Source organism: Neolamprologus brichardi, chromosome 3, assembly GCF_056152115.1.
Source record: "Neolamprologus brichardi isolate AB-2024 chromosome 3, ASM5615211v1, whole genome shotgun sequence".
NCBI lineage: Eukaryota > Metazoa > Chordata > Actinopteri > Cichliformes > Cichlidae > Neolamprologus > Neolamprologus brichardi.
The window spans coordinates 28,132,565-28,156,127 of NC_142106.1; the positions used below are offsets into that span (position 1 = coordinate 28,132,565).

General features: G+C 38.5%; 1 protein-coding gene across 1 annotated transcript in view; it reads right to left on the minus strand.

The window, feature by feature from the left end:
• Positions 1-9,726: 9,726 nt before the first annotated feature.
• The window catches only part of pea15 (proliferation and apoptosis adaptor protein 15), a 53,701-nt gene continuing 39,864 nt past the window's right edge, over positions 9,727-23,563 (minus strand). Inside the window, exons 2-4 of the mRNA XM_006808707.3 lie at positions 12,698-12,872; positions 12,423-12,578; positions 9,727-9,926 (exon numbers count right to left, since the gene is read on the minus strand). Of these exons, the coding sequence (XP_006808770.1) occupies positions 9,862-9,926; positions 12,423-12,578; positions 12,698-12,869 (393 nt within the window). The 5' untranslated portion in view covers positions 12,870-12,872 and the 3' untranslated portion in view covers positions 9,727-9,861. The remainder of the gene's footprint in view (positions 9,927-12,422; positions 12,579-12,697; positions 12,873-23,563) is intronic.

Consider the following 23,563-nt stretch of genomic DNA (forward strand, 5'->3'; position numbering starts at 1 on the left):
TACTGTAAGGTATTTAAGCTCTCCTTCATTCTCATAATGAAACCTACCTGTCAGCGCCTGAGACCCAGCCTATTGAGTTATTTTGCATTTTTGATTTCTTATGATGTATTGTGGATAATGTTCAGTTCTAGTGTTATTATTAGTTAGGGTTTAGTCTAGTTAACATTGTCATTCATGCTCTCTGGTTTATGTGTCATTTTCTGTCTTGTTCTCTATGTATAACTTTTAGTTATGTCTGTGTCTTGCCCCCCTTAACTGTAGCCATGTTCCTCTTCTTGTATTCCTTTCTGTTTCCCCAGTCTGTCATGTATTTCATGTCTGTGTGTTCCAAATCCTATAGTCAAATTTGTGCTGTTATGCCTACGTCTCACCATGTTTCCTGTTTTATTTTGAAAGCCTTGTGTTGCCATGTTCAGTGTGTTTAGTTGTATTTCTCCTGTGGTTCATTTGTGTCAGCTGTGTTTCCTCAGTTGTTTCCACTTCCCTCATTATCCTTGTGTGTATTCAAGTTCTCTGTCTTCCTTGGTTCAGTGTCAGGTTATCTGTCTATCTCGCTTCATGTCCATGGATTCTCATGTCACTTAGAGTCTCAGGTTTAGATATGCTCATGTTGTGCTCATGTTATAGTTTCATAATGTTCTGGTTTTTGCAAGCTCCTGTTCAGGTTCATGTTCATGTCATAGTTTCCATGTTTTGTTCTAGTTATTCCCAGTTTAGGTTATCATTTAGTCTTTGCCTTTGTTTAGTTTTTTGCTATCATCCTGCATAAACAGCTCGCTTTTCGTTACACTTCAGTTTTGCATCTGGGGTTGGGTCCGCTCTTCAAACACACCGGGTGCCCATCCGTAACACTAACACTGTTGCTGACTGTCTCAACAGTCAATATTTACAGACAAAAGTCTACAGATTTTATCATTAAAAATCTCTAGGATGGACAAATGATGTATTCATCCTGAAATTGGAGTGTGGTAACAGAAATTACAAGTTGCTGAGGATTATTTGTACTCAGCATGAAAACAAATAAAGCATTTGGTACTAGTCCAGTGACATTTTAACCTCTTCATCTTCCGATTTTATAACTTTTTAGTTGTCTTTGAAGGAGACGTCCGGGCAACACAGAGTTGGTTAGCAAATATATTTTAATATATAATAGTATATTCATTTTAGCACAATGACAAAATGGCATAATTTCAGTTCAGTCTCATTTAAATCATGACAAAAAGCCACACCTTTATATGTGTTTAAATACCTCATGATGTTTTGCTGCAGTCATTGCAAAATAAATTATGAATCCTGAAGTACTCCTTGCCCCATGAGAGGAAATCCTTAGCAAAAGTGTCTAACAGCATTGAGCCCAGTCAACAGGGTTACTTATGTGAGCTGAAATATTTAATGGTTGTAATGATGCTCTTCACTGCACTCTTAAGGTCAGCGTCACACTAGATCACTTCAATGTCTCACATAACAGGCAGAACTCTTAATCGTATCTATTAAAGAGCAACAGTTCTTGACAAATGTAATGAATTAAATCAACTATGAAACAGCCACACCTGCCACTTGTAACATCAAGTAATAACTATGCACTTTACAAAAATTAGATAAATGCAGAATATGAGACAAAACATCCCACTGACAGACCGACTGACTCAAAAGGCAGTAACACACAGGCAACTCACAGAGCCCAACAATTAACTGAGAAACACATCAATTTAAATGTTTACATTTTCTTCCTGTGGTAATGGATTGAAACTAGATACCTGGAGAAATTAATATTTATTATGGAGGTTAATAATAAGTTAAAGGTACATATCTGGAACTTTTAGGTGCTGAATGCCAAATCCTTTCATGTCAGCCTGAACTGTCAGAAGCCTACAAAAGCCAAACTAAAACCGTAGGAAGCTTTCTTAGCTGTAAGTTAGACCATTACCCACAGTGGAGCAGGTAATGACTCCATTACAATAACATCAGAATTAAAATACTTCAGGGCTTAACCTCCATTGTCTGCTACTACAAAACACACATGCCTAGAGATAAGGATTGTTCAGGATGAACATCATGAAAAGTTGCTCAAAGTCACGTCACAATTTCAGGTTCATTCACTCCAGCAGTTTGCAACTGAATCAAGTTGGCACTTTTACCTAAGATGGGAACATTTTTATGCATGAAATGTAAACTTTATTTGTCTCAACAAAAGCAAAAACATGTTTTTGTTGTGCAGCTCTAGAGAAATGCAGCACACGTTAGAAAAATGAGGTTAGAAAAACAAAAAAACAAAACTTAAGCACAGTTTTCAGGAAAGCCCAACTTAATGCAACTCATTCTTCTAGTGACAGTTCAAAGGTACAATGGAAAATAACAACAAAGAAAACATTGCTGCACAACTTCATTACATCACTCACCGTACATTCAGCATTCCTACAGTAACAACAGCCTCATTGTCATTAACGGCATCTCACCTCTGTACAGCATTCTTGTGCAACACGTGCCACATTCAGAGTGATCTGATAGAACTAGATGTGGACATAAGTTGCACACCCTCCCCCCGAGATGCTTCATCAAATATGAACCTACATATTTAGATGTGCTCACACTTCTGCATTTTATCTTTAACAGCTACAAACCACCAAGCTACTCCTCACTACTTACACTAACTACTGTGCACCTTCTCCATCTATCACCCCACAAAAGCACCTTTAACCCTTCATTAAAACTTGACTTTAAACATAAAAAAGGAAATAAAACTCAGGAGCCTCACATGGTGAACATTGAATAGGTTAACAGACCATTATTTGATATAAATGAAAAACTACGTTGTATAAAATATGAATGTAACATACATTATCACCTCATCATGATATAATGTTATATATCTTTTGACTTATTATATTTATAGAAATCTTTACTTAAAATTCCCTTGCAGCCAATCATATGTCACCAGGTTGTTACACAGAGCTGTTAAATGTAGTCAATTTTCATTGGCTATGGCAGAAACAGGAATTCTGATCGAGCCAATTGCATAAAAAAACTACAGTAGCTGCTGTTTGTTCTGATGACAGTTTTCAGCTGTTTTTCACACCAAGTTTTTTTTGTTTGCTTTTTGTGAGTAGAATTAAATAATATCACAAAGAACAATTTGATTGGTTAAACCAAATAGTAGATCTAGGTAAGTTGCTGGGCTAATTAGCTTCATTTTACTTTCCTCATGAGAGGATAACTCACAAAACTCGGGTCTACATTTGTAAAATTTGTATATACACCTACATTTACATATGTCCGCACCTTTTATATGTCCTGCTCCTGTTGCAACTTCGAAGTGACAACATACCTCACATGAACAAAATGGCAGAATGTGATACTGTGACCTTTGTCTTTTGTCATGATTTGGAAACTCTCTGAATCAAATTATTTTACAAGCAGTGACCACAACACATCTGATCAATTACAACACAGTAAAACATAATGTTACATATCAGTAAATACAATTAAATGAATATCACTTTTTAATATATAAAAACATCACCCAAAGCTGTAACAGCAAAACATAAATGAAGAGAATAACACGAATTAGAAAAAAAACGTTGATGCGTGATCTCCTTAACTAAGCACAATGTGTTCATCCCCTTGGTTTGTTTCCAGTTAGTAAAACAAAATCAGGATATGTAAAAACAACAACAATATATAGGCATTGAATAAATTAATCAATTTAAATCCCAACACAGTGATATATATTCAAAATACATATTTACAACCTATCAAAATAAAAGAGAGAGAGACAAAAAAAAAATAAGTCCTAAAGGGAAAAAGTTTCTTGAATGAATTTTAATTGACTGTTAGCATTTCATGCTGAAAACTTTCACAATGTCTACCTCTTTACCGAGCTCACTCATACTCATGTATATAATTGTGAAATTACCATAAATAGACAAGTATTTTAGTAGGCTAAAACTTTTGCAGCATTTAGTAAGTTGATATGCACTTGGTACATGGAAATCCAAATCTGACATCATTTGTGACTGATATGTTAAAATACTATGTGCCGGTGGCTACAAAGGAAAAAGCTAAGGGAAAAGAAAAAAACAAAGCACAAAAACAACAAAAGGGTGCAGCGCAGCAACATTTCGGTTGCTGACTATGAATAACCTCAATCAAAACATTTAAATTAAGCTATAATCAGGAGCTAGAACATTAGACAGTTTGATTTTTTTTATTTCAAACTACTAACAAACTACAACATAGTTTTATTTCCATTGCTTACTTAAATTCTGAGAGAGCGAGGAAAAAAAAAAATAAAAGTCACTTAGTCACATACATCTAAATCCACAAACTGCTGTTGAAAAAGCAGTTAAAAATAAATAAAGAGAAAAAAATCTTCTAATCTTCGTTTGCTGACTTTTTTTGAACAACAGTGGAAACACATGCCAAAAAAAAAAAAAAAAATCTCTTCACAGGAATTGGTAAGTGGCGATCAAACATTCATGGCCGATAATTTCACTCAATTTAACACTGAAAGACCATTACCCACAGGTCATAGCAGTGAGTACAACTGCCTCCCCTTGCCTGACAAAATGCTCATGGTTCAGGTCTGATAGATGCAGTGGTCCCACTTTGTGTTCAACAGGCTAAATAAGGAGGGCAGCCACCGCTTCACTTGGGGTCTGGCCTAGTCTGGACTCTGAGGGGAAAATCCACCCAGAAATACTTTGACACTGTTCAACTAAAATCCATCTGGTGATACTATTCATTTAAGAAAAAGTTTACCGAAAACACGTCTACTTTACTTTCTCCTTGTGTGAATGTTTGAGTTTAAAGCAATACAACCAGTGAGGGTTTTTTGTTAACTCAGAAACTGGCTGATGTTGTCAAAAAGTCAAAAATGTAAAAGTCACTATCATAAGTTACTGTGCTAACATGGTAGTCCAACAGATATTCAATTGGTTTGTGTGGTATTGAGCTTTTTGTCTGTGAGAGTTCTCAGTCATCCAGGTCATTGTAGTCTAAGGAGCTTGGAAAGAAAAGCGTCTGGACTTCTTTAAGATGCTTGAAGATGTTTCACCTCTCATCCGAGAAGCTTCTGCAGTTCTAGGGTCAAATGGTGGAGAGTCCCAGATTTAAATCCAGACTCTCCACCAGGCGCTTTTCCAGATGCTTTTCTTCCCATGCTCCTTAGATTTAGAGTTTTGTCTTCTGTTTTCTGTTGTCTTCTTGAGTTCCAGTGCATTTGACTGCTCAAGGCCACCATACAAAAAGCCATTATCTGTCAATATTGGTTGGCCGATATATCACAGCACTGCACACACAGAGTGAAAACTAAGCAGAATCAATGATTGAAAACTGATTACAAGTTTTAGACAATGTTCATGACCATCCACTGTTGAATAATTATAACCCCCCCCCCCACCCCCCCCCAAAAAAAATAATTAAAACTTGTTCACAATAATGTCAGTGTCATAAGTTTCATGTTGGAATGGGGCCACAATCCTCTGGTGACCATGAGTGTGTGCACCAGATTTCCTGTCAATCAGTTCAATAAGTATTGATATACTTGACTATGGACCCAACTGGTGAACGGGACTGAACGCATAAAAGCTAAACCTCAGATCGATTTAAGACGTAGCGTATCTATAACAGTGTTAAAGTATTTAAAGGTGGATTATTCCAGTACTATAAAAAGCTTGATCTGGCCTTGATTAGCTGGATGCTTTATATATAAAAAATAAATGTCCAGCGTTGGTGGTTAACCTCAGCATATGATTGCATTCATTAAAGGACTTTTGACTAAGACTTGGCTTGCTAAAGAGCAGAATTAGAGCTTTACAGTATAGTTGGTCTAACAAGGTATAATTCCCCAGTTTCAAACAATGAACATTGGAAAACAAACACTTTTCTTTCCAAACACTGCACAGTTCAAAAGTGCCACTCCATCCAGTACAAACATCATGCAATGTCAACACAAGAATATCAGGATCTTTGTCAAACACCCTGACTAGTCAAAATTAAAGAGCTCAGTTCCTTAGATTAAGCGGTTTGTTGGGAGGTTATGTTACAGTGCAGTTTTCCTACAGACATAAATGCATAGGATACAAATCAGTCAAACACTACAATAAACGTCAAGCAATACAAAAAGAAAAGGAGAAAAAGAACAGAAGCAGATCACAAAAACTGTGATCGAAATAAAAGTCTTGGTCATTGGCACTGGGGGTCGGAGTGGAAGGGAAGCGGGGAGGTAGCGGGGCTGGAATAAATAACTAGTCATACACTGATAAGATTTATATGTGGTTGCCTCGTTTTTGGATCCTACAGCTGTGAGGACAACAAAGACAGGTGCAGAAACAGACCACAAACATTCTGTACACACTAACACTGAAGTCCTTAGCAAATTTCAGAATAAAAGTAGCGTCACTCTCTAAAAAAAGTGAGAGCCGTTTGGTGATCGACTTGACGTGCGTGCGCCTCGCACACAAACTCTCACAGTTCTGGAAAATTTTAGGGGTAAACACAAAGTCTGCTAAGGCTTCATTGTGGGGATAAGAGATACACAGTGTTCAAAAGAGCAGTTATTATAGTTTAGTTTCAACAGTCTTGCTAGCGATTGTGTTTGGTGCATGGCAGGAATGGCATAGTCAGCTTAGGTTAGGTTATGAGCCGCTGTGTGCATTAGAGATCCTTGTCACAATTATGTACACTTAAATAAATGTATGTGTTACTGTCACATGCCATGTTTTTTTGTCTTTCTTTCTGATGCTTTCTGCCATTCTGCACCTTGACTTGAACCTTTATTTTCCCCAGAGGTCTTAACTTGTCTACCAGTCGGAGACACATGCGGGTCAGTTATTTCCTGTGCAACAAATGAAACAAAAAAAATTACTTGTATGTATAAATACCGCATGGGAATGTTTTTACATAGTATATATGATATCTTATATATTCTGTTAAAATATACTTTTCAGTTTTCTAGAGTAGTCCAAAGTTTGTCTTTCATCTCACTTTCAACTCATGATACTGATTAATTAAAATTAGGGTGAAAGTCGGGACAGACAGTGGAAATTTGCTGCTAGAGTCGAGCTCTCAATATATTATTTCTTCTATATTATCTTGTAATATATTATTTGTATATCAACGTCTCTAATCAGCTCATACAAAAGATTTTCATGCTAACAGGTGATGGAAAAAAAACTTCAGTAATATAGAAATGACTGCTATAGATTTTATATCTAAATAACTCTTGCTATGACTGTGAGCTAAAGGCAGATATTGGCTTTTCCTATGTAAATCAACTTCATACAGCTTCCTCTAAAATACTAAGACTTCATGAAAAATTATTTATTTAACAGTATAGCTCCATCCACACAGGAGGCGATTTACTGATGATTGGTCGCTAGCAGTCAGCATGTCAAACAGTGATATCTTGTGCTTGAGTTAAACTGACACAAGTTTAACTTAAGACCTCCCCACTTTGTGCAGCGAGCACTTTTTTCCCCTTTTTTTCCCACTTTGAGTCTCTGAATGTGACTTTCTATGATTGTTTCCTGTGTGGACAGAGCTGAAAGGGAATGAATATAAAACCGCTAGCTAAATAATAGTCAATTAAGTACTTTTTTTCTGGATTTGTTTCTAAAATGGCAACAATGTGGTAACTTGATAACTGTTGTTTTTAATAAACTATGATAGATTCAAAGGAAATAGTTACACATCTGTGGAAATACAGTGTTTTGTTTTTCACCGTTTCTCTCCAAATTTTTGAAGCCATACACAAATCCGGGTTGCAGTGTAGCGTCCCTACGAAATGCTTACCAGAAGTGAAATGAAAATTATAATAATAAGATTTTCATTAGCCAGTTTCACAGTAATTAGTATGCAAACGTCTACCTTGATTCCTTGCTTCTTTGAAGCAGCACCAGTGCTGCTTATCTACCTAATGTTATTAGGCTAAGATATTGTCTACGGGTTGCCATCGTTGCACAGAATAAATTCAATCATCTTATTATGACATTAGATGACACAATGTTAGCTGCTCTAAATAGAGGTCAACAGCAACAACATACCCAATTTCTGGAAGTGAATTTCTCATTCATTTTCTCCATAGATTTCACTGAAAAAACCTTCTAGTCTTCTCAAATGTATTCTTATTCATTTTTTGTCGGTTAGCACAGCTTGGCACAGTACTTTGTTCCTGATTGCAATAACTGTCCTGGCGCTTTCTTAAATTTTGTGTTACTCAGTAAGGAACCTGATGTTCATGGGTTTAAACACCAACAAGTAGCTCTTTTCCATGACATCTTGAATAAAGCAGTTTCTATTAAAACAAAGTTGATGTAATACAGACTTCCTGTTCCTACAGGAGCACACACCATCGTTTCATACTTGTAGCTCAAGGTAAGCCTCCTTTGGTTGGTTCCATCTTTATGGCTCGTACTCAAACCCACTATGGAGAATATGAATGAGATTTTTACTCCGTGGCCTCACTGTTGTGCTTTATAGAACAACATAACAACCACAAAGGTAATGCCACAAACAGAATATGTGCAATAAGATCACCCTCTCTATAAGGTACCTTCAGTAGTACCTGGGAACCACTGCTACTATGACTTCTCTAAGGTTGACTTCTCTTGAGCATGGGTTAAAAAAGTCGGCAAATAGAACAAAATAAAACCTGGTATGCACATGCCAAATGTTAAATAACTGGTGCTGCTGATTCATTTGTGTAACATGGAGGCACTTGTAGCAGTGACCTAGCTAGCTGGCAGAACAAATCGGCTGCCAGATTCATGTATAGCTAACACTGAGTTTGATTAGCTTAACTTATCTTAAAGATCTGAAAGAGACTGAAACATCCATTCTGACTCTGTCAAAAAGATAACTTCTTCAAAGGGTTTTAAATTTAATTTGTTACCCTATAGACGGGCTGTCCACTCCAGTATTCCCAGTCTTTATGCTAATGCTAATCTTCTTTTAAGCAGCTTAATGCAGCTGCACATTACATGAACCCTGTCACAGAAATGAACCAGAGGAATGTATGTTATGTATGATTACTTTTAATATTTAATTGCTTTAATCGCTGCAGTTTTGATTTTAAAATTACTTCTGATAATGCAGATTACTGTTTACATTTCTTACATGGTAGTTCAGTAGTTTTTACACAATTGTTTGTGACATTTTGGCTAATTTGCACATTCAAGGCAAAAAACCCCAAAACAATAGAAACATTTAACTAGTGGTTAATTCTGTTAGTCTAAGTATATTGCATTATACCTATAATCCATATACACCTTTAGTATTTCTCTTTCTTCTTTTTTAAAATTATATTTTGGAAAAAATAAATGAGCCATTGTTTAGTTTAGAGGCAGGGGGTTGTAATTTCTGCTTCCTCTTGGGAGGATGTAGTCTTTGTTTTAAATTTGACAACCTTGACTGTCATGCACACACAGACGGTTGCAATAAACACAGTATCAAAGATCACACTCATTCTGAACTGACCCACTCAGTGCCTTAATCGGGGGCAGACTTTGGCTCTCTCTCTCTCTCTCTCTCTCTCTCTCTCTCTCTCTCTCTCTCTCTCTCTTCACACACATACTCTGTTGGTCCGTCTCCAGATTTCTTCATGTAATGTCTTTTTTTCTGCAGCTTCCAGTCTCTGCACAGCTTGGGAAGAGTCTGCGTCACTATGATCGGATTGGTTGCTTGTGTTGGTGGCGGCCTGCGTGATTCTGGTATGTGGTAATGCAGGGAAAGGGGGTGGGGGTACGTGGCTGGATGTGTGAAGGGGTGAAGAAGGAAGGGCTGGCCAAAGACGGTTGATTGGATAACTGGAGTGCCAGGAGTGAAGAAATCAAGGTGCCAAGATCAGGGATGGACTTCGTGACCTCATGCTTTTTTAGGGGGTGGGGCCAACTTGATGATCTCATCTTCAGATGGCTGGCGGATGATGTCTTTATTTCACAGCGGAGGGGTGAAATGTTGGAAAAAGAGAATTGAGAGAAAGAAAGGGTAATCATAAGAAACCTGGTCTTTCAAAAGGTGCAAGACAACAAGTATAAGACAGCACAATAAAAACAAATGATTTAAGTCTTTTCTCACGAAACGTAAATGCTTCTACAGATATCCGACTCACACAGCTTGATTTATAGCTGTTTATAGTTATTGTTAAAACTAGACTCAGTTTCAGGCATACAGAATGCTTTCTGCTGCTTCACGTTAACACAATACACAGCATCAGAATAAACTTTGATTTCTCATCAAAAATGTGCCGACAACGCTAGAAAGATTTTCCACCAGAAACTTGTTAAATGTTATGTTTGAAGTCCAGTGTGCCAGCTCAAATTTGGGCATAAAAATGTGAATTCAGTTTGCTATTTGCCTAATGCAAAACAGTATAATTTTTAGTTTTCAACTAATTTTTAAAAAGATTTCTAAAGTATTTGCATTTTCTTGTGTTTGTGACATGCACCGTCATAAAAACAAGCAAAAACAAGCTGTCCATGTCCTCACATCTGTCTCCCTGTGGGATTGCTCCTCTCTCTGATTCCTGTTCTTCTGTCTCTATTCTCTAGTAATAACATAAGTTAGTAAGCAGCTGTTAAAAGTTAGCAACCAAAAGTTGTTTTTTTCTAAAAGATTGTAATGTGATTTACTTTTTTTGCAAAGTGCTAAAATTGAAAACTCCCAAATAACAATGTTAGTTATGTTCTATCTTTAAAAATCTAATTTTGTACTTAGTAAATGAGTACTGCCAATTAAGGGCAGCTGTGTCTTAATCCTTACATTATGTGTCAGTTTAATGAATTTGTTAATCACTGTACAAACAGCAGGACGAAGAACATTCATGACATTTTTGGTGCCTTTTATTTTTACTAAGTAACATCCAGAAAAGAGAAAAATATTGAATTAAAGGACCTATTTGAAGGCAATTGGCAGCAACTGACAGCTTTAAATTTTTGTTTTTAATTTATTTTTTTTTACTTTTATTGTAATTTAAAAGAGGTATTCATTATAGCAACAATCTGAAAAGATTAAATTTTTCTTCTTTTTTTGCCTGATAAAATCATTAGTTATGTCAGCATCACATTTTTGTAGCACTTATTATTAATATTATTATTATTAGTAATTAAACAAGATGAACAAACTCTTCAATGGAAAGATAAAGAATGATGATGATGACGAGGAAACAACAAGACTTATTTGACCATTGTCCTCACATTTTTATATTGTAATAACCTCACTCTGCAGCTCGGGTCATAACTTGGACTCCATTAAGTGCTCATATTACCCCAGTTCTTCAGCAGCTTCACTGGTTGCCCATAGAAGCCAGGATCAATTTTAAAATCTTACTTCTTACATACAGTACATATATACATACATACATACATACAATACATACATCGATGTATCCATAAATCTGTTCCTTCATATTTGTGTGACCTGCTCCATATCACCACTGCTTCCCACCCTCTCAGATCATCATCTGCTACTCATCTTACTGTTCCGTCCTCACACCTTATCACTATGGGAAACAGAGCTTTCAGTCGCTCTGCTCCTCAGCTCTGGAACTCTCTTCCTCCTGCACTAAGAAATATTGACTCCCTCTCCGTATTTAAGACACAGCTCAAAACACATCTGTTTAAACTGGCTTATTCACTTTAATGCTGATTTTATCTGTTGTCACGCTCTGTTTTGTAATTTTAACTTAGTTGATGTATTTTAAGTACTACTGTTCCTTTTATTAATTGTGCTTTTTGTAAGGTGACCTTGTGTTTCTGAAAGGTGCCCTCAAATAAAATGTATTATTATTATTATTATTATTATTATTACTCTACACAAGACAAAAATCTTGTACTAAACTAACCAAAAAATTAAATAAAAAATGAATAGGTAGACAATGGAAATGAACATTTTCAGTTCAACATGAAGCCTCTGAATTAATTTAACCTCTTAAAAGCTGACAGGTTACTGTCTATTGGAAATTGTAGTCTGTTTAATACCAGCAGTATATTTCAACCTCATAATTAAATCGGTGTCTAAAATGTTGAAAGTAAAACATGAGATTTAATTTAAAAATAAAAAAGGGGAAACGGAAGAAACTGAAATGCGGCTGATACGACATAATAATTACTTTATTTCTCACATATTGGTCTTCCAGTAATGCTGAAGCTTTTGTTGTGACTTTACATATTACTGGTTAATGATTACAACATCAAGTATAACCATGTAAAACACGATTTCTTTTTAATCTATTTTATGAGCAGATCAGCCCGTTTCATACATTTACTGAGAATGAAGATCACTGAAGAAGCTGTTCAGGCAGTTATTCGGTCGAGCCACTAGAGAGCAGAACTAGATCAGATTTGGGAGAACATTAAACCAAACAGGGAACAAGCTTTCAAATAAACAAATTCAACTTTCTGAATTTTTAAGACAGAGCGTGCTACCTTTGTATTTCTTGGCCGAAGGGATGCGTGTGAGCTTGGTGTCGATCTCATCATCCTCAGAAATCTTGAGCACTTTGGTGCGATACTCGATCACCCTTGTCAGCAGGTCCGGTCGCCGTGAGATCTCAAAGATGTGTTCGATGTACGACAGGTTATCTGCATTAGGAAGCATTATTAGAGGAGATTTTTTGGCTCATAAAGGTGTTTTTCACATCAATTTAAGCCACATATGAAAAGAACCATAACAAGAAGTGGATCTAATTTATGTCTCTCACCCTGGGCCAGCTTGTCATTCTTCTCCAGGTAGCTGAACCACTCTTTGGAGGAGGTGATGTTGTTGCTCTGGTCCTCAGGGATGTCCTCCTTGCAGGCAGATTTGAGCTGCTCCAAGTCCTCGTTGGTGATGTTTTCAGACAGGTCGCTGAGCAGAGAGCTGTACTCCGCCATGGTCTGGTCACGGGAAGAGGGAAGAGAAAGAAAGGTTAGAATTGAAATAATGTTAAGTTGCAACGATGGCAGCGCGAAAGAACAAAATCTACGGCGATGAGAGAAAGAGCTTCCTAAATTATCTCAATCTAATATTGCTGTGTGCAGCAGCAGCAAGCAGCCCACCTACTTCCCAGACTTCATAATGGAAAACAGCGAGGAAAACTTAGCTGATGACAATAGCATACCATCAGGGTGGGATGGAAAAGCACAAAGACACAGAGTCATCTCCTTTCTTTAAGGTCATTTGCTGCCAGAGTTTGGTTTTTAGCAGAGAGTTGGAAGAGGAGACTGACTGAAGAGAAAAAACAGGACCAATCTGGACAAAACACAGACTTTTAACCATAACAAGAAGGCCCCAAAGGGAAGATCTTTTAACCCAGAGGAGGATTTTATTTAACATTCAGTCTATTTTTCTCCACCACAAGTCGATGGATTTATTTTGATAATCTTTTTATTTCCTATAGGTTTCGCAGATCTCCCATTTGTCCAGAAAACGATTAAAAAGACATCAGAGAATATCATAAATGAAGATATCTGACATGTAATGATAACAATGAATATGGGCACTGCATTTTATTCGGGGTCAACACCAGCTTCTTCTTGCAGGGTGTAAAATATGGATGCAAAACAAAAGCACTTCTTACTCCTGCGTGTGCAAACCTTTGTGACTGTCTCCCCCTAGTGAAATGACTGAAAATGACAGTTTCTTTGTTTGTTGGCTTTTCTGTGTGTTTCAGTTTAATTCAATTCAATTTTATGAATACATCGCCAAGCCACAACAGCAGTCACCTCAAGGCACTTTATATTGTAAGGTAAAGACCCTGCACTTATTCAAGGAAAACAGAGAAAACCCAACAATTTCAGGACTTCCTGTCCGAGTTGACATGACAGCATCACAATCTGTTGCAGATTTGTCAGCCGCACATCCATGATGTGGATCTCCTGTTCATGCTTTGATGTTGTACACTAAACTGTGATTCTACCATCTGAACGTCACAGGAGAAACAAATCGAGAATGAGACCGGGCAACGTTTTTTCAGATCATCTGTTGCCTAGTTTTCACGATCCTGTGTTCATTACAGCTTTTGTTTCCTGTTCTGAGCTGACAGGAGTGGCACCTGGGGTCGTCTTCTGCAGAAACTCAGAGAGAAGAGGGGTTGAGCAGGTGTACCTAATATTATGGCTTATAGTGTATACCCAGATTTGAAAAGAAAATGTCCTGGCACTGAAGTGACACCTGAAATGACAGCCAGAGCTGCATCCCCCCCACCCAATATAAGCTCCAGATCAGAAGTAGAGGACATAAAAATAAATTAACATGCCATTTAAATCTCATGTTTAAAAAATTAAAAAAAAAAAAAAATAAAAAATATATATATATATATATATATATCATTATCATTATGACTTTAAACTTCAAAAGCCTCGCCTTAATTCATTTTAATAAAACATCTTATGAATCGTTTGCTGTGAAATCATGATCCACAAGGGGACGACAGCACACACTTTGGGAACAGCTGACACACATTATTATGTAATCCACTGGAGCTACGATGTAATAAATATTCATTCTGGGGGGATAACGTGAAATTCTATAAACAGAGTCGAGACAGTAATTTTTTACATCTCTATTTACACTTAAAATAAAGCTGTGCTTCCTTATGTTTTACTTCAATACCAGTTTGAATAACAGATTTTAAGGCTAACAGTTTTGACTCACAATTTTTCCTTCTCCTAACATCTGCTTCTTTTCAGCTTTGACATGAATTGTAAGCAGTGGTCAGAAGATTCAGTACACAGGCATGCTGTGGTCAGAGATCACACCAGCGGCAAAGGAGCGTGTGTTTTAAGGATTTTAGGGTTAAGGTTGTTCTTACAAAGACATAGTATGAGGGTATTTTTGTGTGTGTCGGTGTGTAGGAGTGGGTGAAAAAAGGGACCCCCCCCTGTTGCACAGCCTGTTTGCTCTGCTCAGCGCCGCTGGTTTAGAGGAAGCAAAGAAAGTGCACCATGAGGTCAAATGCAAGCTTTTATAGTGCGACTGTAAATGATATCTCGGGTTTATCATATTTGGGTCGAGGGATTTGCACGGACTTTCATATTCAGATGACTGTGTAGCGATGATCTGCATGACGTGAAGAGAGAGGGAGGAACAAACAGACATATTTTTGCAGGTGCTGTGTTAAATCATTTATATTTATATTCATGAATGTATCTGTTTTTTTGGGAGCACAGTGGTGAAGCGCTTAGCACTTCACCAAGCAGGTCCTCCTATCTGGAGCTTGCATGTTCCCTCCAGATAATCCTCCAGCCTCCCACAGGCAGGTGTGTCTGTAGGTGTGAATGCGAATGTAAATAGTTGTCTGTCTTTAAGTGTTATCCCCACAATAGTTTAGCAGCCTGTCCGGGGTGTAACGTGCCTCTCGGCCTTTGACACCATGGAAGCTCCAGACCCTAAACTGGAAAAGCATTCATTTCACATTATATATATTTTAACATACACGTATTATTTTTGTCCTGATTAAACAAATGATGAGTGTATCATCTTAATTCTTAGGTAAACCAAAGTTGTCACAAGTAAGCTCACTCTTAATTGTTGCAGCTTACTTATAACATGGTTTGACATTTTTAAATGACACACACACACACACACACATTTAATTCTCCCTGGTTTGCACTGTGAAGTCTGGTGACAAAGATAGAGGGGCTGAGACATAGTGGGCTGCCAATGCTAATTTTTCCAGCATTTTCCAACCAATCACATGGCTGCCTCAGGATTTCCAAAGTCCTGGAGAGATTCCTTCGTCCCTGAGAGAGTTTACTGAGGCTGCAGATTAGCTTTGTTGAAATGATTAAGGTCACCTAAAAAACAAACCAAAAAAAAGTCTCTTTGGGAACTCGACAGGATCTGTTGTTTTGCTCTGGGACACTTTGGGCAACTTTGGGGAGTTAGACAAGTTGTAGCAGGGCCTTCTATAAATCCTGCAAGTGCAACATAATTATACATAACATTAAACATGAACTGTTCATTTGATATCTTTCTGTCCCATCCCCCCCGGTCGCTTGTCCCTGGCATACATGCAGCTGGCGAGAAGCAGCAGCTCTGTGCAGTGCATCATGGGCACTGGCACGCAGGTCTGTCTGCCTCTGATCCCCTCAGTCTCATCACAGATGAACACGGCATACAGAGAGCCCAGAAGAGCTCCATGATCAGCGGCGTGACCTATATAACGGTGCTGCTGCTGCCCACCGCTGCCACCAGAGGGCCCCCACTCGCTGTGGAGCGTTACATACCGTAGAGGCAGCTTTGCTTGCTCAAGCAATAGCATCTCACTGCACAGCAATATCATCCTAGCCTCATCAAAGGGGGCGTTATATTTGTGCCTGAAACTACAACACCACATGCACTACTTTCTAAGCTCGATCATTCAGAAAGTAACCCGTTACCTTTTATGCACACTAGAAAAAAAAAAAAGTAGAGTCAACAGCTGGTGACTCGATGAACAGATACTGACAGAGCGACTAAGTCTTCAAATCAGCACTCGATGTGTGGGTCAACACAAAGCCTCAGAGCAAATATGATGGCTAATGTAATCGTCCCAGAGGCTGATTTAAAGTCACATTTGTTTGTCTGTTCTTTAATGGCTAATGGTTGCATTTGGATTAGAACCCTGATCTCAGCCTCGGGGCGAGAGCACAATGATGACAGAGCATTTCTACAGTGCGTGCATGCTTGTGTGTGTGTTATTTCAGTCTTAAACGTCACATTCATCTCCTCTCTAACCAGAGCAACTTGCTCAATCAACACAAAGCTCTGCGTGGGAGAGAGCAGGAATATGCACCTTAACTCCACTGAATACAATGAGGGTCTCAATACTCTGTCTGTATGTGTGTGTGTGTGTGTGTGTGTGTAGGTGTGTGTGTGTGTGTGTGTGTGTGTGTGTGTGTGTGTGTGTGTGTGTGTGTGTGTGTGCTCAAGTGAATGCATGCCTGTATGCTTCAGCTCATGAGCATGTGAATTGTGCCCATGACAGAGGGAAGCTGATTGAAAGAATGAAGGTTGTAGTTGTGTGTGTGTGTGTGTGTGTGTGTGTGTCTGAGCCTCCTCTCTCGACCCAGGTCGCCCTGCCTGCTCCCTGTTTTGCACCACAATGGACTGGCGCTGCTTTTGTGTACTTTTATATGAGAATGGCAAAACAAAACAAGAATGGATGGAGTGGCTACATTTAGTGTTTCTATCCCACCACCCCGTTTACATTCCTCTGACTCTCTGCTGCCTTTAACTCTTATTCCTACTGAAAATGTGCAGTCTTGGGTTTGCTACAGACAAATAAAGGAATATTGAATATTGTCGTTTTATTGATGTGTGCCCTTCTTACTTTCCCTAATTTCTTTTCTTTCTCTTTTTAGCTCCCTCTGTGCTCTCAGCGATCACCACCTTATGTTTGTTCAACTATGGAAGCTCATTTCTTTTACTTTATGCAAGATAGTTAACTTTCCTAATATTGTAAAAATTGTGCCAAATTTATTAACTTTTTGCAGCTGATTATAACAGTATAGCATGCATGACCTATTTTGCACTCTAATTGTTGTACAGGCAGAACTCATGTGAACAGTGCATGGGATCTAGACTTCAGGCAGCCATTGCATTAAACATAATTGTTTTTGATTAAAATTTTGTTAGTTTTTCAAATTATTTTTAAGTGTCTAAAAAAGAGGGACTGTATATAAAATACAACTGCTGCAATGCATACATATTGTAACATAAAACTGCTTAAATTGAAGCTGAAAGTCTGCAGATGTCAGAAGGTCTCAAATTGCATGTTTTTCAATTGCTGGATAAATAAAAATAAAAAGTCTCCATGAACATGTTACGCTTTTTTATTAACTAAGGATGACACTGCTTTCTTGGTCGGAGCATCGAGGCTCGTTGTTGCCTGAAGACTGATACAGAAACCATGACGATGAATTAAAGCACCTTCATCACGTTATTGACTACTGAGCTGAACGCCACAAAAGATCAGTTTTCTGCCACTGACGAATCCCTGATTTCCCTGTAAAAGAGTAAAAGACTGTTTTTCATTTATATATTTGTAGTATTGCAACCATGCTCCAACCACAAGAGTCTGTTAAAGCCTCCCTGACTGCAACCCCTCCCCTTTTTGCTTGGTTTCTCTGGGACGAGCCTGACACTGCTTCCATACATAGAGACCCACTGTGCTTCACATTCTCATGAACACAAACATGCTTTTGTCTGCTCATTCCTCTGTCTGCTGCCTCTCGCTCGCTCTTGCTCTGCCTGAGTGTTTGCATGTGAAAGCGCGAGCAGGAGGAAGAGCTGTCACTGAAATTATAATTACAAAGTCCAATAGCTCTGTCAGCTTATTTGCTGTGTGCACTGTCACTACACTTAATTGTTAAAGAGGCCTGCAGGCGATCTTGAACAAGAAAAACTGATTTCTGGAACAGAAAGCTAGACATAGGTTGTCTGATGGTATTTTTTGTAATTAAAACTCAAGTTATATTGCAAATATATGGAAAGTAATTAGTGGCAAAACATTTGAATGAGCAGCAAATCTAATTTAGCTGTAATCAACTATGCAAAGGGAAGATTTGGACTTGCAAAAGGAGGTTTGGAGCTTATGTTATTAAAAGTTACATTGCATTAATATTGTTTGTTATTACATGAATAGCTGAACATGTTGAGAACGCGTTGGATCAGTATCACTGCCAAGAAATCTGCCTGCCTTCACTTTTATGCTTACTAAGTCACTGCATTCAATTCCCCCGTTTCCAGTCTGAGTTGAGCTAACCTAACTGGCTCCTGGCTCTGTATTTTTTCCGTGGACAGCAAAACAAGCCTGTCACAGGAAATGCAAAACAATCATTTGAGGCATATAAACAAATTACAGGAGCAGTCTGAGATTATTCAGTAGACAGAGCGGATTATTTTACCCTATGGCTGTTCATGTGTGCAATCATCCAAACTAAGCAACTTTGAAAACACTGTGCAAAGGAGGCCCCGGAGCTTAGTCGTATCTAGTGACACAGGCTCTCTTATCCTGTATGCAGACATGTGTAGCCGAAAGTCCAGAGCGTTCAGCCGTCACTGAATTTTGCATGAATTTCAAAACGTTGCACCTTGTTTTGTTTCCAAGTGTCTGGAGAGCGCCGATGCACGCTGCAGCGTCCTAGAGGTGTAGAGAAGAAAGACGCACTTCTATTTTGAGAGTTGAGGCATGTCGTGAAGTGAAGCTCATCTACGATACCAGCAGATCAGCTGATCTCTGTGCCGATGACTCAGCTTATACCCTTCTACCCATCCAATTGGCAGATCTCATGCACGCCACCAGATGTAAGTTCCTTTAGAGTGTCTGTGCTGTGCCTGATGTGTGTTCTTTACTTATTTTATAGCTACAATTAAATTGAATGAAAGTCTGTTTCTAAAGCGCTAAATCACAACATCAGTTGCCTCAAGGTGCTTTATAGGGTAAGGTAAAGACCCTACAATAATAGAGAGAAAACTCCAACAATCAGATGACCCTCCTATGAGTAAGCGCTTTGGCAACAGTGGGAAGGAAAAACGCTAAAAAAACTTAAGAGGAAGAAGCCTCCAGCAGAACCAGGCTCATAGAGGGGAGGAAGGCAGGATAAGAGACACATTTTGGAAGAGAACCAAAGATTAATAATGATTAAATTCAATCACAGCGCACAATATAAATGGCCTCATATGGAAGGATTCATCTTTTAGCTATAGCAATGGACAAACTTGCAGTCAAGGATGCATTTTTGGCAGCTGATGTCCCTTCTCGGTGTTTACTGAATCTATACAAAAACAATTCAAGCCATAGTTTGGTCCTGACTGCTCTCCCACAGCTCTCACTGTGAATAGAAGCCAAGCAGCGAGGCTTCTTCCACTTCATTACGGTTAACTGTTAACCCCCTCTCCCTGCCCACCTCCCATAGTCTGCTGTGCAATCAGGTCATTATCCATTCAGACACAACATACTGCTCACCCACTACTACTGTTTCTCTTTCTACCCCCATAAATGTTCGACAACATGCGTGCGCACGATTTGTCCAGGAGTAGACACAGCAGCAGCTGATCGGTATCTTGTACCAAAACACGAGGCAGCATGTGAGAAGACAAAGATAACGACTAATACAAACGCAGAAGACCATGAACTGAAAGCTGCTGCTATGATTTCCATTACAGGCCTCATTTTCTTCCTCTTTCTCTTTTTTACATTTGCTCCCTTTGTTTAGGACACACACACACACACACACACACACACACACGCACACACACACACACACGTATACTGTATATGTATACCACAACCACCCAAACTCCATTCACCAATGACATCACCATGGAAACGAAGCCTGGCTTTGCCTTTAGGCCTGGAGACTGTTACCTAGCGACAGGGCCGAGACCCCCTCTCCCCCTCCTCTACTTCAACTCAGTTCGTACATTGAATTAAATTTTTTTTTATAGTGCCAATTCATAACGATGTCATTTATCCCAAGGCACTTTATATTGGAGGGTAAAGACCTTAAAATATTACAGAGAGACAAAGTCTCTTTCAGAATAAAAGCCCACAAAAACACAGGGGTGATCGACTTGTTAAGAAAAAAAAACCCTTCAAAAGTTAACGTTTTAAAAGTTTCTTTTTTTAGTCCATTTGAAATACAGAAACAGCGACCAATACAATACAGGGGAAAAAAAGTTAGCACTATGCATTCAGACACATACAAGTGAGCACAAAGAGATGAGGATGCTCATCTCTTGACTGTGACCTTGTGACAGTCATACGATCAATGGACATGACACACACGTCTCCTGTGTCTCCTTGTATCAAAGGCAAATAAACACACACACACACTCCATCCATCTCTCTTTCAAATACACACGCAGGCACAAACACAGCGCACACACAACTGTGCTGGACTTCAGCTTGGAGACAAGCCTTTAGATTTTACCATAGCAACCGAACCACAAGGATTGCAGCTCAAAATCTTTCTGACAGAGATCTGGAACAAGAAACAGACTCCGCTCTATGCAATTTATTCAAACTGTGCAACTGGTTTATCTTTGCCAGCACTCCATTTCCTCCCCCACCCCTGCTCTCCTGCTCCCTCACACAGATATTGCCTTTTGTCTTTATTGCTGTTAGTCCCCCTACATCTTCATCAGGTGTATGAATTGGTTACCCCTGTACAGAGTGTATTAATATTAAAACACTTCACATTCTTTCGTTTGTTTTTTTCTACTGAATGTTTTTTAATATGTTAACACTAATGAAATCGCGATGACTGCTGGTGTGTAAATGCTGCAATAAACTCACTGTTAGCTTGTGAGTTTGCCAGATGGTAATAAGTTTATGATACATCTCAAACCTTTGGGTTGCAACTAATTAATATTGTCATTATGAAATAATGTGTCCGTTAGTTTCACGAGTCACTTGATCAAATATTTAAATTAAATTTTAACATGAATATTTAAATCTTTTGAATAAACCACAATGCCAGTGATATATTAGCTCAACCAGCTAATGGTCCATCGGTTTCCAGGTTCCTTGCAGCTTAAAATAACAAATGTGACCCCAGCTTTGAGCACAATTTGGGTAAAGACCCTGACTCCTAAGGCATAAGCTCACTGGCCTTTCAGAAAGATGAGCTCAAAGAAAATTATCGACAGTTGCACATCAAAATCTCACAGATCCCAAACAGACATCCTGAACTAGTTTTTTATTAGTATGAGTCATATGAGTCAAGGCACTCTCAGGGCACTACGTGATACAGTCATGGTCTGTTTTCTATTGATTTGTATCTCAGAAGTTAGTTTTTCAGTTCATAAATGCTAAATCGTGTCCATAGAATAAAAAAAAAACTATTTTACAGTTTTAAAAGGAGAAAACATTCACATTTGGAGGTTGGAGAGGTTGGTGGAAGACTGAGTCATTTCAGTGTTTACGCCAAGTTGAACGAGTCATACACATCACAGATTTTTACACATCATTTGTATTATTTTCAATCTGTTATTAATTCAAAACATCTTACATGCCTGCGAGTAGAAAAAGATCGTGGTTTGGTTAAATTCTTTTAAAGCTGTTTTCTTGGTTGCCATGATCGTGCATCTCTTTTTGTCTGAATATAAGTGCTGCAGACAATAAATATACGTCCCGTTAAAGTAGTTTACTCATGGTCATGGAGACTGCAGAAAAAAAGCAACAATACTTGAACACAAACACACAGACAAATATTAGTCTGGGCTGACATGATATCAACTTCAGTTTAACTTGTTGGTGGCAATGCAGTAATTCTAATAATCACTTTGCTCTGCAACCATTCCTGCGCTGGAAAGTGTGGAGATCAGACCACCATCTATGCTCTGGGAAATCTGTTCAGCCACAAGGTACACAGCCGCAGGTTACACACATAAGATATATGAAGTAAGTGAAGTAGTTCCACGTTTGTAGATGTTGTTACCTACACCAAGCCAAGAACTTGTTGTCTGCTAGTGTCAAATTCACTGTGCAGACATTACAGTCATCCAACTCTTGGCAACTCTTAGTTGATGTGAAAGATTACTTTTGAATATTAATCTTTCATCTATCAACTAAATATGCTTCTGAAATTACGATACAGTACATTAGCATCTTTCTCTCCAGTTGTAACGTCCATGTTTGCAATTCTTAAGTTAGTTTCCCAAAGATCATATTGCAAAGTAGGTTGTCAGTCATTCCTTGTCAAACTTTAGGCCTCCAGACCAGTTGACGACTTGCTAGCAAGCATCAGCTGTTAAGCAGTATTGCCCAACTGAGAGTGGTTGCTGTGAGTCACAAGGTGAAATTAGTTGCAAAGCGATACACAATGCTGTACCAAAAACCTTGTCATCAATAGTTTGCATGGATGCCAAGGAGAAGGTCTGGCTTATAAACACCCACCAGCTACTTGTTAAATGGTAGTGAAACAGTGAAAGGTGCAACCAAGTTAGACACAGAGCCCGCTCACCTTCAAAGCTGCCTTTGAATGTGTGTTAGTTTCAGCCACAAGGGACAACGTTTACTTTGAAAGTAAAGATTTCCCATTTCCCTAACCGTTATTGAGTATTTGCACATAAAATTGTGTTTTCCGCGTAAACAATTGGTGACTGCGGCAATTAGCTAGTGACCAAACCAAGGTCACAAGGAGGTTTTTTGTGTACCTCCCTCTTTATGACCTCCGGCAGCAACAACCATCAAACTCACCCACCCCTCAGAAACCTCTGGTCCCCTCCTAGAAACCAGAGTGGCAGGGACACAAATATAATAAAAAAAAATTAAATACTAATTGCTATCACTCATCTTATCATCTTGTTTTACTCAGGGAAGCAGAAGAGCTGGTTTCAGTCTTGTTCATTACCCTGACCTTTCAGGACCTCCCCTCATCTCTTTCTCTCTCTCAGGATTTCTTTCTATTTCACTCAGATGCACTGAGAGGCAGAGAGTAGGAGTCCCGCCCACTCTCCATCTTTAAATCTCTCATAAACAACTTCACAAAAATCTCTTCTGCGCTCCACGTAGAGCAGCACCTATTCTGACAGAGCAACGGCTCTTATTCCAAAAATTATATAATTACATGACGTAATCTCTGTCTAATTTGAGCAA